Here is a 19,789-nt window from a genome sequence, read left to right on the forward strand (position 1 = left end):
GTATGTCATAGGGTGACTCAGCATAATACCTAAAGCCAGCAACTCATAAAGCCATGTTAACACTCTCCAAATGCCTCATCATTGGAGTTACATCGTGAAATCACACTCTGTCCAACTGTCCATTCATTCTTTATCATATAATTTACCTATAATGAGAAAAACTTGTCCCACATCCAAAAGTGAGATTTTTCCATGTTTACTTTGCCTGGGCCCCCATATTATTGAATGTGTGGGCACACGCCGACATGTGTGCGTGCGCAAATACACGGGTTGTTTGATCCGTTGTATTATGCAGTGAGATAGCTCTGAAAACACAATGGCTATTGGATTAGGCCTGAGAACAAGGACAACACAGCTTTCATCGCTATCATCGTCATCATGAGCGTGTTACGAGACACAGCGGCCCCTCTGCCCTGCCCCAGGGCTTCTTTGATGGAAAAACAAACCTGAGCCTACAGACAGAGTTTGGGCACGTGGGCTGGTGAAAGCACAAAGTAAACACACGTAGTTCCAGATCCAATCTGGAGTGGCCACGGAGGAAAAATTGGACAACTAAAGCTGCTTGAACCATGAAGCAATAGTCCTATTCACAAAGTTACGATCAAATGTAGTCGAGATGAAAAGCACATGGCTTCTTCATGCATTTGGAATCCCATAGTGCTCATAAATCCCCGTAACCAAGGACTTAAACTACAAAACGGCATATTTTTCAAAGTCCACAAGAGCAGAAGGTCCTCATAGCACTGTAATGCCACCAGTAATCCAGCTGGCTTTAGGATGGGAAATAAACTCTATAAACATGGCATACAATACATTGCCGGTCTAATAAAGGCTTCATAAGAGAACATGAGGTCAGTCAAGGCCAGATGAGATGGATCAGGTCACACTCGGGTAGGAGAGGCTGGTGAGATCTGAGAGCGCAAGATCAAAAGGAACATCAAGGACTCAAAAACAAAACATTGAATGGACGCACACATATGGACCAGCCAATATATGAAAGGCAAGGACATCGAGAAAGCTCCCAACTGCAGAACGATTGTATGAATAAAGGGCGTTGAAAAGCAGAGACAGAAAGCAAACTGTCCAATGGATTCTGTGTTTCAATCGCACACAGGAATGAAGACCAAAGACATTTGTGAGACGTTGGATGACAGTACATTTGTTGCGTTGTTGGGACCAACTTAGTGTTTAAACAGGCAGCCCATTGACTAGCCTCTCTACTAGGGGTCATCATCCGCCTGTCAAATTCAAAGATTAAAGACTGGCAGCCGTCGGTTCATCAAAACTTGTTACATAACCACATCCTTCATCCGCCTTACTCAACTTCCAGTATTCCGTTCTTTGCGTAGCTCCGCTCCTCCATGTGCGTGTGATTTCAAATCTTCCTTCTGTCTTTAATCCACCTTACTTAACCTCCAGATGTCCAGAGTGGTGAACCTGACTGCATTTAACTAAGGGAAAACATAGTATTTCCAAAACGTAATAATTCAGAACAAAACAATTACAGGCAGAGTCATGCAACTTTGAATCAATAATATCCCTCAGATTGACCTCAACATTTTTGCATAAGGTTAACACAAAAAAGATTATTCACACATCCATATCACAATTTCCTCCTTATCTTCAAAGACTGACTGAACTTTCAAGTCATTTTGGACCATGAATGTGATGCTACCTCAGCATTGTCAGGCTTTCCTACATTTGGACAATATGTTTCCTACATTTTGGCACTAAATGTGTAAAAGGTAAAATGTAAAGTCATCTCAAATCCAAAACACCCATTTGGAATTCTGGGTAGTAATTTAAAATGAGTGCTCTGGTTGTACCTTACCTTGCCCTGTGGACATGCTTTACAAGCTGTGCCTGAACAGAGATACATTTTTTGGAGAGTTGGGTGGAGATGAACTAATAAAGCAATGTGGAAGGATCTGCTCTATGTCTGTTTGCTCACAGTGGTTTTGTGCTCTAAGATGCTGTGTCAGAGAGGCAGCAAACAAAAAACAAGATGTTTCAACAGTGCTGTAAATACGACAATAACACACAGTAATGCACTTTCCTAAGACCACTCAAACACATGTGAGAGGGTTTCATGCTGGGGGAAAAAATTCCCATTTACAAGCAGAAAAAGAAATTATACTTTCACATGTCCAGGCCTGACGTTATCTGCCTTTAATCCTCATGGCTTAAAATCCCAGCACTTATACGGGTAGATTTCCTGTTTCAAAGGGATGAGCAAGGGAAGAAATACAACTAAAACATTTTAAATGGACATGAGGCTTTGCAGGTTTGTCTACTGTGCTTTGCTTTCTAGACTGTTTCCTAAATCTCCAGCAAAAAAAAAAAAAAAAGATATAGATGCACTGATATTTACATTCTTTCTAATTTCGATATAATTATCTTCAGGTTATGACCATAATTAACTGGTATTAAAATTCAATGCAATTTAGTCTAAAGAACTGCTACAATGCTGCAAGTAAATGTAGACATCACAACATTAAAATATACAGTATGAATATGGATATGAATAGATATTCATTTTGAGATACAATTTAGCAGTTGTTAAATTATCAATGTTTAACGTCAAGTAAGCATTAGCTGACGGCAAAAGTAATTTAAAAGTAAAGATAGTGAAAAGGAGCAGCACAATTAAATATCCAATACTGACAGCTACCCTGTAATAATATGGCCAAATATTATTGCACCGATAGGATATTTTTTTTGGCCATTACGATAACGATTTTAACAAACAATTATTGGCAAATTCCAATACCAATACTGATATTTGTCACTTGCTCACTTATTTGAACCTTTGAAAAATAGATTACCGTTTTGATCCTGTTTTAAGTTAAAAACACATACATTGAGGTATACTAGCTAATTTATTGCTACATCATAAAATTATATTCATTGAATATAGACTGGATCTATTTTATATTCATCAGGCCAACATAAATACAATAGAACAATATATATTAATCCTTATTAAAGTTACAAAAGTTATTTAGACAAGAGCTGTGTTTTTTTTTCTCCTTTTGTTGTTTGATTAACAATAAGAACAGCAGCGCTGCAGGAATATTAGGCTGCTGTCACTTTAAGAACTTATTAGGGCTGTGCGATATTGAAGAAAAATGCGATATGCAATGCCTTGTTAAATAATGCGATATTCGATATGCGATACGATATTGCTTCAAGTGTGTAAAATCTATTTAAATTCTATTTAAAAAAAAAACTGAGAATGATACCATTTATGTATTTCACATTCTTTCTGGGAAAAGAAAGCATCGCTACAACTTCTGAAAGTGACCAGCAGTGTTTTAGCAAAAATGTACGTCACAAATCTGACAATATAATTTTAACATCAATGTAAACAAACAAAAAATGTAATGCCAATATTTAAATACCAAAAACTCTTTGCTTGACTTGGTAATATATAGTTATATCAACCTAAAACTTAACAACAAGAACATCCAGGTAAACAAAGACACCTGAACTAGGGGTGGACGATTATTTTTGTTATTAAAAATAAGAACTAAAAACAGCAATCATTGTTTGACAGACAGCGGCAGGTTTACTGTATTAGCAGGCTGTCACTTTAAGACCTAATGCTTAATAACAGAACTGAAGGGATCACATGCTCTCAGAGAGGCGGCTTGTGCGCACATTTCGGTGTGTCAGACGGCAAGGAGTTGTTTTTAGCAAGTTATTGCGTTTAATAACTCTTTTTAACGTCAAGCAAGTCACATAAGTAACAGTCGTGTGCCCAGTCTATTCTCTGCTATATGCGTCGACCTAAAATGTACACTTTTCACAATGTTGAAGTAGCCTATTAAAATCATTCAGATATTGCGTGCCGTTGAGATATGCATATCGCGATATGAACATTTGTAATATTCCGATAATTTCGATATATTGCAGAGCCCTAGAACTTATTGTCGAGGCCTGCTATACTTTGTACAGATTTCATTTTGTTTTGGCAAGTATTTAATTAATTTTACCCAGAGAAAAAGTACACAATAGACGTTTTACAACTCTACAACTCTACAAACTCTACAAACTAGAGCCCGACCGATATATCGGCGGGCCGATATTATCGGCCGATATTAGGCTTTTTCCAAACTATCGGTATCGGCATTTATGATGGCCGATAAATGAATATTTTTTTAAAAAAATTAAAAAACCGGACGAAACACCTCTCAAACACATTGAGTGTTGGCGTTTCATAGTTTGTCCACCAGAGGGCACTCTACAACATGCCGGCTGGCAACACCACCAGCTGATCCAGCAGAGTCATGCTGAGCTTCAGCGCTCTGAGCGCTGCATTCACAACACAGATCATCCGCGAAGTGCATGTAAGTTGGCAACGAGACAAACATTGCTTGAATTGAATAACAGTTAAAAGAACATCCCCATCAGTTCTCTTAACTCAAATAACATGACACAATTTGTAATTGCCAAGTCCAGTTTTGCTGTTAACGTTACATGTAAGCCAAGAGAACTGGTAATTACGCTAGGTTACAGTTGACTGACTTATTTTACCTCGGACAATGTTTGACATCATGAGACGTATCATCTCTCCCCTGCCCGTTATTTTGAAAAAGTAGGCCCTATACATATTTCTAAATTATAACTTATCATAGACGCTAACAACAAAGCTAGCTAATGCCATGGCTATCAGTGGGAGATCGCTAACATTAATGCGTCTTGAAAAACACAACAAACTTATTCTGCCTAAATAAAGTAATGATTACTGTATTTATAATTAGTATATTTGTAGTTCCAGTCTCTGCATTGTAAATCGTAAGTTAGGCTCGTGAAGAGTGAACGAAAGTGCGTGACTTCGTTCAGACGCCGCATTAACGAGTCAAATAATGGATTCACACGAGTCATCATCAGTAACGTTAGTAGATTTTAGAAGGCAGGCAGCAAATGATGATTGAAAATGGTTTGTGGTAGCTTGATGGATAGAATTAAAAGTGCATGTAAAGGGATAAGCAAGTTGACATTGTAATTATAAGGTGGCTCATATTTATACTGTATATAGTTTATGTTTTGCTGTTGTTGTTATTTATCAGAACTTCTAGAACTTAACTGAATATTTTTTTTCCAGTCTTGCTAAAAGTTATATTTATAAAGCTTACCACATCTATTAATACTGGTAACTTTGATTTTTTGTTTTTGTTATTGTGTTCGTATTGTTTTCGTCCAAACGACTTTAAGTTTCATATCTTAAGTTAGTATTTTTATACATTTTATTTATCAGAACTTTAATATATTTTTATGTTCCTCTGTTCTGTTGTGACAATAAAACAAACAAGTTTATTTTTAAACTGCATTATCATATTATTTTAGAGAGGCTGAGGGATCATGAATAACTACAAATAACTAATGTATAAGGGAAATCTGTTTAAGTGTTTTTTTTACGCGTTTCTGTTATTTTATTTTTTTATTTTTAATATATATCGGCTGATATATCGGAATATCGGATTTTTAAGTGACCAAATATTTGTATCGGTATCGGCCTTAAAAATCCTTTATCGGTCGGGCTCTACTACAAACTTTACAACTTTTCGGCTTGTTATATCAGACCTTTTACACGTTATAGTCTATATGCCGATGGTTTAGAATTGATCAAAAACCGGCCGCTAAATATCGACGACAATACATCAGTGCATTCTCTACCCAATATGATACTGATATATCATGCATCCCTAAAAAAAGATGGTGGGATTAAAATAGTCTGGACAAAGTCAAAACTTCACAAATATTTGGCTTAAAAACAAACAAATATTGTTGAAAAATAGAGCCAGTAAAACTTAGTTATTCCCACCATTAGTTAAGGGGAAATTCTAAAAGATCATGCAGATCAGAGAGACAAAAGTATCATGGGAACATGTATAATGCAGTATAATGGGAATCAGTACAATTGGTGGTCGGCTGAACAGGCTTCTGGGAATAGTTTGGCCCTACGGCTGATGTGCATTTGAGGCTGTATATGCGAGTTTCTATGAATGTAGGCTGTAGTAGATACACTGATTTTGTGTGTGCAGAATCAGCTATTATTGCATATATCAGGGGCTGAGGTCTGGTGGTGGTCAGGGAATGAAAGAGTTATTCTGCTCTTTTCCCATGCCGAGTGCTCCGGAGGTTAAAGGTGCTCATTTTCCCTGGGTCTGGCTTTGGATTTGGGTTGGACTTGGACCCAGAAATCCCATCTGAGTCCATGCATACAAAACACACCAAACAAAGAGAGCAAATTAAAGAAAGAGATGTAGAGAAAAAAAAAAAAAACAATTCCTGCCCTAACCATGAGAAAAACAATGATTTATTAGCCCTAAACCGTGATATCTTGACTAACAAAAATGCTCACAGAAAATTAACTTTAGCTGTTTGTATAAATGCACACACACTGACAACAGTGATAACAACTACGGGTAAGTGAGTACTAATTAGACCTCTGAGGTTTGTAGAGTAAACACACAATCAGAGAACACAGCAATCACTTGATCTGTACGCACACTGGTGTAATCATTTACTCACTGATATACTGTAAATAGTGAACTGAAGCTCTATTGTTTGCGTGATCAACTCCACCCTTTTAGACCATCATATGCAAAACAAAGTCAAGCAGGGGACCTGGAAAAACAAGTGGACCAGAAGAAACACACATACTAAAAATATTCAGGGAAGACTGACAGAGAAATTCCACAGCTCAGAAGGAGATGTGTGCTTGAAAACTATGCGTGTTTGAAAACAGTAACAAAACAATGTGTTAGTAATCTAACAGAAGCGCATCCTCCAAATGTTTTAAACCATATTGTGAGCCCGATTATTACGGAGTTGTCCTGGTGTTGTTAAGTGGTTAAGACAATTTGGGCTGGTAACCAAAAGGTGGGAAAACGGTGCAAGGGGTGATCCATGAGCTTTTATCAATGTGCCTTTGAGCTCAATGATCATGTGACTGTCTCTTTAAAGACTGCATGCTATTTACAATATTTAAAAGGGCACACACAGGGCTTGACAATAAGGTCTGCCTGATGGCCCAAGGTCGGCATAAATGATGCTTGGGACAGTTGCGTCAAGAAAGTTTATCATTTGCACTTTTTTTTTTTTTTTTATCCTTGGCTGCCCATTTAAATATTCAATTGCAAGAAGACACGAAAGAGAACTCTTTGGTACACAAAGACACGGTATGAATGCTGAATTGAGTCCTCTTTCACGTTTTCTTATGCTTGAACCAACATATACACACATAATTGACCTATCGGTAAGCCCCGGCCCCCTTAGTTACTGTTGCTAACTCGGACAAACAAACAGAGTTGCTATATCTTACAATGTACAGCTGTCAGTGTGAAAACCTTATCCCAAGATATTTTTGGACACAGAATGTAACGTATACCCCGTGCGAACGATGGCCAAACTTTACTGATGGTTTATGAAGTTTATTACATCGTTTTTCCACTCAAAAAATCATCGTAAGAGCTGAACAAACAAAGCATAAGTGCGCCTTAACATCTCATTCACAAACTCTCTCTCTCTAGCCCTCTCTCCGTGGCATTACCATTAACATACACAGCAAATTACACAAAAACACTCACAGTAAACAGACATATACACAGACCTTATGCCTTTTCGGGGGTGCCGTTAATAACTGGTGAACTTGTATCTGCTAAACAACTCCGATAAACTGCGTGCGAGCTCTCCCTGTCACTACCCGTCCCGTAGACTATAATACCCATCAAAATAGGAGTCCTCCTTATAAGACAGATAATGCAGACCTTTAAACATCTCTAAACTCACAGAAATAAAATAAATATGGTGAGAGATTAATTTGGAAGCGATGGTTTACAGATCTCAATGCAAACGGGAGACGCCTCTTGTTACGATCGCAGATGATAACATCCAGGATCAACACTGTTCATGTACCGCAGGGTAAGATTACATAAATTCACATTTAATCATCAGTTTAATATGGAGAGATGCACTGAAATGTAGACCTTCGTGTTTCTGACCTGCACCGTTGCATGAGAACAGTTAGTTAACTTAGTCGGTTTGTACGTTAGCAGGGAATTACTAACTTTAATAATAACTTAATGAGAGTATGACAAACAGAAAATCCTCTCAGGATCCCTGGAATCAGTGTTGCAGTACCTCAGGCACGACGTTTAGCATTTTTGTAGCATAAACACCATCAAACCGATGACAGCTTCGGATTTTCCAATGTTTCTCTATGGCGCTGACACCTAAAGATGTCCGAGTTCCGGTCCCAGCGCAACTGATACTCAACTACCATTGGCTCATCGGCGTTCAATGGGAGGGGCTTACCGATAGGTCAATTTACATCAAAATCTCCGTCTTGGAGGGTATCATAAGTAACCTAGTGGGTTTAAGTCTTAAGCTCTTAAAGTGACAGCAGCGTAGGGCTGGGTGATAAACAATATCACATCGAGATTGCGATACGTCGATAACGATGATAAGCTCTGGACAATTTTATGTGATATGGATTAATATGACAGCTTATCACACAGCTGAAATAAATGTGACCACAGCCAGTCAATGCATGTCGCTAATAAGTGATTTCTGCATGTCTCTGTGTGAATGAATGAATTTCATCTGATACACAAACTTGCACACGTGACGTTCAGAGTGACTTCAGCATTTGCGCTCTCAATATATGAGGACATGAACTCTTCACATGCCTTTCAACTTTCATTTGAGAAAGACTACCATCAAATAAACGGAAAGATGATTCATAAATGAAAATCATGAATATCGATATCATATAATATGGACTTTTTTTGGCCATATCGCCAAGCCCTACAGCAGCCTAATAAACCGGCTGCCGCCTGTGTTTTTAATGTTAATCAAACAACAAAGGACAAAGAAAAGAATCATTCACTACTCTTGACTGAATAACCTTTGGAACTTTAATAAGGATTCATATATATTTAATTTATACAGTAAAGAATATGCAGTGTCATTTTATATTTGATAACTTTATTCAATTTCTGTACATGAAAACTACTATAGACCTACCTGAAAAACCTGAAGTGTGCTGTTTATTAAATCTGTATGTTTGTTCTTTTGTATTTATTTGTGCCATTCCTCATACTTTGATTTTTTTTTTTTATTGTTTTACCAACTGTTTACTTGTCTTTAACAATATTTGAAATTTATTTTTGGTGTCATAACCTTATTTATTAAGGTTACATGGGTCAAAAAACAATAAATAAATACAATTATTTATTTAGTTATTTGTTACTTTTGAAGTAACATTTGAGGCAGGGCAAGAAAAATGTAACCACTGGTGGTGTGTTTGAACCACACAAATCCTTAGCATTCAGCCCTGATACTAAATGACTTATTTTTATGTAAAAAAAAATCATGTAGGTTTTGCAAAGTAACTTAAAATGCAGTCTGGAAAAATGAAGGAACTTAGGATGACCAGCCGGACTATTCATCAGGTGTTTTCCCTTTAAGACCAACAGTAGCTGACCTTGACCTAACATCTTTAAGCTATACACAAACACATAGTGTGACCTTTAACCACACAAAACACACACGCACACACACATACATAATGTCCTTCATTTAAAATATGAATTGCTCAAATAAGGATTTAGGTCTGTTCCAGGCCTTTATCATCCTAGAGTCTATGTAGCATTAGCACCCCAACTATTTTCCTCATACATGCTACATTTGGGATAAATATGAGTACATTTTAGGTGTGGTATCACTGCTATGCAGATGACATCCAACCAACTCTGCATACCTATAAAACACAAACATAATTCTGCATATAAGAGATTGGAAGCCTGTCTTCACAAACTCAAATTGAGGCTCACTAGGGCTGTCAAAATTGCTCAAAAATGACGTTCGAATATTCCCTCTAAAAAAAGCACGAATATTCGAACTATTCGAACATCTGGTTGCGCATTTTATCAATGACGCGCATTACGTCAATAACAGGACAAATGAATACAAAGAGACAACTACTTATATAGGTAGTCTATTTAAGTTTAAACATATTTGACAACGTATTACCTACACAAAAACAAGTAAATCAACTAATGGCTAAAGACCGCAGACCTCACTCTCTCGCCCTCACGCTCTCTGCTCATAACGGCTTAAATGAACACACACATTTTGAGGCTGATCAAGAGTTTTGTGCAAGCAATTTAAGGTCGCGACTCTTGTCCCAAATATAGCAGGCTTCATTCAGTGATTGAAACAAATATTAATATAAGTTTTACAGCATATTATTGAACGCTCCGAGCGAGCTGTGCTGTGCTAAACATGGAACTTTTCCTTGACATGAAACGGAAAATAATCAAACCAGTGGAAGCCGTGCATTTATCCTTCATTCATGCAATATCTATTCAGTCAGTACCTCGGCTCCATTGCTTGACAGAACTCCCTGAAGCCGCCCCATCCACGACACTGATCGCTCTCACGTCCTTACAAATGAACAAAATTAATTTCTCCGTTATGGCCTCGCGTGTTGCAGACAGAGAGCTTGTGGCGGGCGATGCAAAGTAAGGGTGGTCCAGTTTGCACATACAAATTAGTTGCTTATATTTACAAAACGAGCCTACAAAAGCATAAAAAAGCCCGTTTATTAAAGAAAAGTTCACGAAACTAAGTGAAAACTCACTAAAGTGTTTAGTGAAATTAGGAAACATTTAGATATCATAAATTGAGTTGTATAAGTTAACGTTACATTTCTACATACATTTTGTTCTCATGTCACAAGTAATATCAAGGTTTATTTTGATCTGTTTTACATGATTCTTTTGTGGTGTGGTTTTCGGTGAAGTGTGCTAAAATGAATATCGTCACCTGTGTACATTAGCCCACTTCTTCTCGACGCTTTTCCTGATAGTTTATAGATCAATTACTCCGAGTCGCCATCTGTCGTTTCAAAGAAAAGCACAACGGCGAGCGCGTCAAGTATAAACACCTCGTCCGTTTCGGGAGGAGCGCGCGCAGTCAGCGGAGGCTCGCGCTGCGGAGACAGGCCATAGTAAACAAGGCTTCAGGCGCTAGCGCCCACTCGCAAAGCAGACAGCCACGCCTCTACTACCGCGGGCGTTTTTCCCCCCACATTTTTTTATTTATTCGAATATTAATTTTCACCTTCGAAATTCGTTTTTTAAAAACTATTCGAATATATATTCGAATTTAGAATATTCGTTGACAGCCCTAAGGCTCACTAAATTATCCAATTTGAGCCAAAAGAGCACTCTGATGAAAACTCTATCGATCTTGGCACCCTCATGCCGTACCTTACCTCTGACGTTAAAGATTTAGGATTTTACCAAGATAGTAGTCTTAAATTAGACAAATTACCGCCGTTAGCTTTTACCATCTTCAAGGCCGGTTAGCCAGGTAAGTCAAAACCTTTTAAAGCAGGGATAGCTTTGGAAACTATTATTCACGTATCCATTTCAACATGATTGGATAACTGTAATTCATTGTATGTCAGGTTAACTCTTTCCTCCATCTCTAGCCTCCAAATGGTGCAAAACGCAGCTGCCCGTCTGCTCGCAGGAAGTCGCAAATGAGATCATATCACACCAATTTTACGCTCTGCACTGGCCGCCAGTGCGATACCGAATTGATTTTGAAATTCTATTATTTGTTTACAAAGCTCTCAACAATCTAGCCTCTAAATAAATACCTTTAATTGTTACTCACAACACAACCCATCCAGATCACTTAGAAATGATCATCTCCTGTCTGTCCCACAATCTCGCCTGCAACGATCTTGCCTCTCTTTTTTATGTAGAGCACTTCGGTCAGCCAAGGTTGATTTTAAATGCTTTACAAATAAATAAATTAAATTGAATAACAGTGTCCGGGTATGGTTAAGCATTGACAAACAGTAGTAAATGAGCCAAAGTCAAACTTCCTCCTGCCTTAAACCATTATCAGGATAAACAAGACATTAAAGCACAAGTAACAAAAAAAAGAATCAATTCTGGTTAACCATATATGGTATTATAAACAAACTGAGGTGCAGAAAACAAGACTTTCTAATGCAATCTTTCTCTTTCCTATACCTGGAGTGTATATGACGACCAGGTGTATGATCACGATTCCGTATTTTAAAAATAAAAACCCCTCATCTTTCCACAGAAAACATTCAACCCAACATGGGTGTGGTGACAGTCTGCAACTTCCAATTCTCACACACAACTTCTCAAACTCGCAAGAAGTATGACACTACAAAATTGTGATATCATATATATGTATGTGTTCTGATATTGACGACGCTCCTTCACTATCTTCCACTTAAGAAAAGTGAAGCCGGCAATGTCCGAATATGATGCTGAATCTTGCGCTGCTTTGGGACCGGAGTCTGCGCAGTAGAAAGCAGGAAGTAGAGCCACAATATCAAAACCCTCCCACAGAATCTGTTAGTACAGTTTACTGCAGAACGACTCATGATGTCAGTGTGAAATAGTTATGGAAAAGTAGAAATTAAAGCTGAAGCTATCTCCTGATAATCCCGAAAAAAGTTTGTTGGTGCCTCAGTGACAACTTCGCTCAAAGAAGCTGTCAATCACAGCTGTCAATCATGATGTCACACCCCCCGTTTTTATAGCATCAACTAACTAAAACCAAACACATTTAAAAAAAACACTTGAACTTACATTAGCATGATAGAAACTAGGGGTGGGAATCTCTAGGCACCTCACGATTCGATTCGATTACGATTCAGAGGGCTGCGATGCGATTATAAAACGATTATCGATGCATCTTTTTCTCTATACAGATTTTCTTTTTTCTCTATTGGTAATTTTAAAGCAAAGTATTTGTAATGACCCATAATGAATTTACTTCCAATATTTTGTATTAATAAAACAAATAGAAGTGTTACAGAAAGGTTACATTTGCCAGAATATGTCCCAACATTCGAAGAACCAACAGGAAACGTGTAGCAGCAAACTTGTAAATTAATACTAACATAAAGTAATGAGCAATACCCTCCTGTTATGTGCAATGAATAATATAATCCTTCAGACATAAAAATAAAATAAAAATGTTGCTGTACCAAAATCACAGCTTTTATACAAAAAAAATATAGAATTCTGTATACCAGCAGCTCTCATACAAAAGTAATGCTTGTGGACTTCAGCAAATGCTGAATAACTAGTAACATACAGCTGCTCTTATACACAAATAAAGTATCCCACAATAAAAAAATATTTTATGCAACGAACATCTGAACACTAAATTAATATCTGCAGAGAATACGGACGCAAATCCTTGACCATCAAATTAGCGATTGAGTTTGTGGTCCTCTGGTTGGCAGCGTCTAACGTTACCGGTTCAGCCAAACGTTGGAAATGTGTGATATGGTTTTGCGTGTTTCTAAAATATTTTAGTTTAGTTTGACACAAGTTGCATATAGTGTATAGGCTCTTGTCCAGGTTATTTTCCCCTTCGACTTATAGAAGCCAATGTGCTTCCGCTAGCTTTTAATGCAGAGGGTGCCGGTCTGATGTCGCTCAGTTATCACGCGCCTCTGTTATGTGCACGCTGACGCCACAGGGCGGTCCGAGCGCGCGCTTCAGAGTTGCGTCTTTTGCGTTCCGTCAACATTACTCTATCAACATTTAGAAAATCGATTTTTTGAAATTTGTGAATCGATTCAGAATCGTCCACGTCCGCATCGCCATGCATCTAAGAATCAAAATTTTCCCCCACCCCTAATAGAAACTACTTAAAATGACAGAAACCATCTTAAAAAAAAATTGTTTTAAAGGGGCTATATGCGTTTTTCTGAAATTTAAACTCGCGACTGACACCTGTGGCCAAAAAACAGAACTGCTCTTATTTTCTGCTCGCTCTCGCAGCGGTGGTGACGTCACATCCGCAGACAGCGCGGGAAAAAAACGACCCGCCAGAAAATAGGAAAAATAGGATACAGGCTAATAGGTGCACCCACTGTGAGCGGACAAGGTGTCAGTATGCTCATCAGGAGATGTTTGAGTCATAAATGGTAAAATAAAAAGGCTATTGTTACGTTTATTTTGGGGAAAAAGTTGCATATAGCCCCTTTAAGTAATTTGATTGTTTAGTTTGTCCCACGTCCCATTTCTCCATTACATTACACAGAGAGGGCGGGGTTTATGAGCTATACTGGGACCAATCACCTGGGGGCGATAGAGACGCTTTGCCTTCACTTTTCAGGACTCGTGCGGCACGCTTCGTTCTGACTTGTGTGAAAACACGATTTATAGGTAAAACATCCCCATTAAGGTCTAACTCTAACTCTAACCATAAGGGGTTGTGAGCTGATCTTACAAAAATGTAAGAATGAGATTGTATGCATTCATAAGAATCCACAAACAATTCGTAAAATACTTATGAATTGTCATGAGACCGTCTAGTCAATTCCAGTACTGAGCACCACAGTGAGTCATGCATCCTGCCTGTCTGACTGAAGTGACATGCTATTGTTGAATTGATCATTATTAGCAATCCTCTGAAGGCCAGGACATCCACATAAGAGCTCTCCCTGTGGAAACCTTTATTCACCTTCACAGATGACTCATGTCATTAGCAGTATCAGTTAACAACCCTCTTTTAGAAGGCAGTGGATGGTAACATACCAGTTTACAGTACACATTATCCGATCCAAAGACTGCTTAGTATAAGAGTATGTTTTACTGTTTGTATCAGTGTGTAAGCATTAAGCAGTGCAAAGTGTAAGCGGAGTGGGGAGGGTCATCACTTTCTCTCAATCCAAGGAGCGCTCTAAGTAGGGCTTCTCTTACCAGCGAGAAGGCTTTTTAGAAGGTCTGAGCATCAGCAGAGGGGAAATTGTGTTCACTCAGCTAACATGCTCTGATGGCTTTGTTTGAAGCCATTTTAATTAGCAGAGAAGAAATATGCAATCTATTCTAAGTTCTAAATTATATAAATCTATGGTCACCTTTTAAAAAAAGCTGTTATATAACTTAAGTTTTATACAAAAAATGGCCAGTTTGCTCATACTGCACATCTTCATGCATTTGCACTAGAGTTCGAAAGTTTGGATTCAGTAAGATTTATGTTTTTGAAAGAAGTCTCTTACGCTCGCCAAGGCTAAAATAAAATTAAAACAGTAATATTGTGAAATATTATTAACATTTAAAATAACTGTTCTCTACTTTAATATATTTTTAAAATGTCATTTATTCCTGCGTTGGCAAAGCTGAATTTTCAGCAGCCACTATTCCAGTCTTCTTCATAAGGGTGCGTATATATACACATGCACTCTTAAAGGAGTAGTTCACTTTAAAATTAGCCCATGATTTACTCACCCTCAAGCCATCCTAGGTGTATATGACATTCTTCTTTCAGACGAATACAATCAGAGTTATATTAAAGGATTAGTTCACTTCAAAATGAAAATTTCCCTGATAATTTACTCACCCCCATGCCATCCAAGATGTTCATGTGTTTCTTTCTTCAGTCGAAAATAAATAAAGTTTTTTAAGGAAAACATTTCCGGATTTTTCTCCACACAATGGACTTCAATGGCAACCAAAATGTTGAAGGTCCAATACATTTTCGAAGGGCTTCAAAGGTCTCTGCATGATCCCAGCTGAGGAATAGGGTCTTATCTAGTGAAAATGTAACACCTCACGCAGTTCAAAACACTTACGCTACGTTCTAGTGACACGTCGTGCCAGTTTTTACACTTTTTCTGTAAGTTGAATACGGAAGGCGGTCTGTCAGAAGCTAGATATTTTACTTTATAAAGTTTTAAATATGGATATTTTTCTTACAAAACCCCATCAATTCGCTTCAGAAGGCCTTTATTAACCCCCCAGAGCTGTGTGGAGTACGTTTATGATGGATGGAGGCCCTTTAGTGGGCTTCAAACTCACAAAAGTCCTATCACTGCCATTATAAAGCTTGAAAGCGTCCTGATATTATTAATATAACTCTGATTATGTTCATCAGAGAGAAGAAAGTCATATACACTTAGGATGGCTCGGGGGTGAGTTTTTTTTTTTCACGTTAACTACTCCTTTAAGAAGGTGGGGTGTCTTTAGGGGGTTTGCTGCTGTTGGGGTGTCGGTGGGCGCAGATGGTACGTTAAAGTAGATCTATCACGTTTGACAGGACTTCGGCCCTTAAGGGAAACTGCATTCTCTTCACCTCAAATCATTACACCAACAAAACGCCATGTGCTTGTCTCATAACATTCACACTCGCCTTTTGTCTTGCAGACCCAATCCATAGTTCATTTAGAGTAACTTACAGTCTTTCAAACTGACATTTGCCATTCAATGGGTGACACTATTAGATGCGTTTCCTTCAAAATCACGTAACAGCCTAAAACTTTCATAAATAAGTCATTAACAAGCATTCTTTGGGTCATTGCTTAAGAAATCATAAAATATGTACTGTAAGTTATATGAAATGGATCAAGTTTATGTTTATTAACTGATGTCCTATATGTTTGTTACTGACTTGTTCATAAAGGTCTTACCAACCATTAAAGTAGGAAACAAATACATGACTGAACCTCTAAACTTACGTATTTGAATCGTTTTGGGATCAAACTTGCGCGCGGTGAGCTGCAATCTCTCCAAACGCACTTGAATCCTCGATGTCCTTTGCGAAATCACCACAGCCTGAGTCTCAATTCCCAGGAAAATGTCACTGGCATGACGCGATAGATCGGACAGTTGAAGCAGGATGCTGGTGAGCGAATGACAACAAACTTCTTCCAAATCAGAAAACAAAACAGGTTTGCGAACTCTACGACCGTCCGGAGTCACGAAGCTTCTCTCGGAGACATCATTCCCTCTCAACCTGCTCACCAGCTGAGGCTCAACGGTTCTTTCGGGGAACGGCATTTTAAACCCTGTTTAAATTTGAGATGAACATCGGGTTGAGGCTGAGGCGACCTAAAATCCAAACACTGTGTCCCAGAAGTTGCCGCGAGAAGAAGGTTTGTTCACAAAAGGTCCCGCCATAATTTTTTGAAAGATGCAGAAGCAGTCCGGGACGTTGCCGATGGTGTTCGGGAGCAACGGGGAACATGCTTTTTGAAAGCAGTGAGTCGAGACGAAAAGTGAATAGAAAGTATATGGAAAACAAGGAAAAGGCTTCCTCACCACCTGTAGCAACTGGAACTGGATCGGCGAATCCACTGCGCTGTGAGGGAGTGGTTACTTTTACTGTCTATGGTGGTTACCTGCCTTTAGCGTCCGCTGCTTGGAAAACCCGGGATGGATACTCCGATTATCACGGACTTCGAGACTCTTTATTGCATTTTCTGACATTTTTCTTGAATGTGCCTTAACCGGTTACATTCCTAAAACACAGTAAATACTTAATCTAGGACATTTTAATTTATGCTGAGTAATGCTTGTTTTTATTAGTATTTATATTTTAAATACAATATTTATTTATTTTACCTCTCAATGGATGTCAAAACAAATTGTTGGGGGTCAAAATACTTTTTAATTTTACATAGCCTATTACATAAGAAACATTTCAATAGCCTTTTTATAAAAATCTGGGTTACACTTTATTTTAAAGTGTCCGTGTTGCAGTATAATTATACATTTTTTACATTTAATTAATACATTTAATGAGTAATTATAATTAACTATGTAGTTACTATGGGTTGGGGCAGGGTCAGGGTTTGGTTTAGGGTTAGTTGCATGTAATTATACATAATTTATAGTTATTTATTAATAAGTACATGTAACATGTGTAAATAAGGACACTGTAAAATAAATTGTTACCTGTAAAAACACTTTTAAAAGTCGAGATGAACATCAGATTTATAAATTCTCCTCATGTGAATTAAGTTATAATGCATAGTGTTCAAAGAAAATAATAATTTTGGTACGATTTAAAAGATGACTCTAAAATTAAATACAAAAATAAAATAAGTTATAATAAATACAATAAAATAAAAGCGTATAAATATCAAGATGTAAACAGACGACTTATTTCCTGTGGCAAGTCTGTTATTTATGTTATTTAGAGTAGTTCAGCAGTACAGTTCAATCGTACTTTTATTTACAGTTGTTCTGGAAACTTCTGAATGAATTACTTTAATAAATTTGTAGGCTACTTCTGGTTTCTGTTAATAAAAAAGTCAGAACAAGTATCTTTGTTAATCTTACAGTATAATTAACACAATATTTATTTTAGAAATGGTTTATAACTACTATTTCCCAATCTATAAAAAGTAAATAAAAAAATAATAAATAGCCTATGAATTACCTGTCTATTTTTCTTGTGAAAAGAGCAAAAGTTGGTGCTTTGAAATGACCATGTTTCATACTTACACTATAGTGCCATCTTGTGGTTGCAAGTGTAGTATGCTGTTTAAAAGTCCACAAATCTTACTCCATATATTGAATTATTCCTCAGTCAGACAACAAAAAATAAATAGGACCCAAAAATTAATCGAAAAATTGTGTGATGGAGTTACAATGGACACGATACAATAAAAAAAGCATATTAAGTGCAGTATACATTTTATATATACACCGATCAGGCATAACATTATAACACTGATTATCTCTTCATCACAGCACCTGTTAGTGGGTGGGATATATTAGGCAGCAAGTGAACATTTTGTCCTCAACGTTGATGTGTTAGAACCAGGAAAAATGGCCAAGCGTAAGGATTTAAGGGAGTTTGACAAGGGCCAAATTGTGATGGCTAGACGACTGGGTCAGAGTATCTCCAAAACTGCAACTTGTGCTGAACAAACAACTTCCTATCCATGGAGGCCCCACCTCGCCACTTACAGGACTTAAAGGATGTGCTGCTAACATCTTGGTGCCAGATACCACAGCACACCTTCAGGGGTCTAGTGGAGTCTAAGCCTCGATGGGTCAGAGCTATTTTGGCAGCAAAAGGGAGATAAACATAATATTAGGAAGGTGGTCATAATGTTATGCCTGATTGGTGCAGAGGTGGACAGTAATGAAGTAAATTTACTTGAGTTATGTACTTAAGTAAACTTTTTGAGTATCTGTACTTTACTTTAGTATTATTTAACTTCACTACATTTGAAAGACAATTTTCGTACTTTTCACTCCACTACGTTTCTATCAAAGCCCACAAAGTCGAAAGTAATTTTCCTGACAGCCTATCAGTAATCACTCTAATAGAGTCACGTGTCATGAAGTTAAATGATTTTCCAGCATTTTTTGAACACTGAGGACCAGTTGATGGCAAAATGGAACACGGTTCCTTGGTGGCAAATTATGTCAAAATGTCAGTTGTGGCGAGTATTTAAGTTAACACAGTTGATTGTCTTAAGTGAGCGTAAACAGCTGGGAGAATATCAGCTGTGTATCAGTGTATTGGATTCGTGCATTCAGCCTTAAAGTGAGAGCAGCTTTGTAAAGCGCTTTTAAACAAGTGATGAGTTCAATGTGGTCGTATGCTAGCATGTCGGATGGAGCATCACTGACTGGCTTAAAAACCACCATGATGGCACAGCGTGCATTCATACATTGCAAAAGCAATAAAATAATGCATTGGTGTAACCCATCCTGTTCACTTGAACCCAGGTCCGCCGGCATGAGAGTCGGACGCTCTAACAAAGAGGCTAAAGGCTGCAACCTCTAGCATCAGTCGCTAGAGTGTCTCTTGAGATCAGAGGAGTGAGGTTTACTCGCACAGCGACTACTAGCTGGCCTCCGTTACATTGGTTTTTACAACTTTCACTTGTAACAGAGTAATATTTGACCAGTAGCCAAATACTTTTACTCAAGTAATGGAGTTGTGTCCTTTGCCCACCTCTGGATCAGTG

The 19,789-nt window shown here is 37.9% G+C and overlaps 1 protein-coding gene across 1 annotated transcript in view; it reads right to left on the minus strand.

Moving 5' to 3' along the window:
• The window catches only part of nhsl1b (NHS-like 1b), a 130,643-nt gene extending 113,693 nt beyond the window's left edge, over positions 1 to 16,950 (minus strand). The window contains exon 1 of the mRNA XM_079830988.1: positions 16,538 to 16,950. Coding sequence (XP_079687114.1) covers positions 16,538 to 16,859 — 322 coding nt within the window. The 5' untranslated portion in view covers positions 16,860 to 16,950. The remainder of the gene's footprint in view (positions 1 to 16,537) is intronic.
• Between the last annotated feature and the right edge of the window lie 2,839 nt (positions 16,951 to 19,789).

This window comes from Gobio gobio (assembly GCF_949357685.1).
Source record: "Gobio gobio genome assembly, chromosome: 12".
Taxonomy (NCBI): domain Eukaryota; kingdom Metazoa; phylum Chordata; class Actinopteri; order Cypriniformes; family Gobionidae; genus Gobio; species Gobio gobio.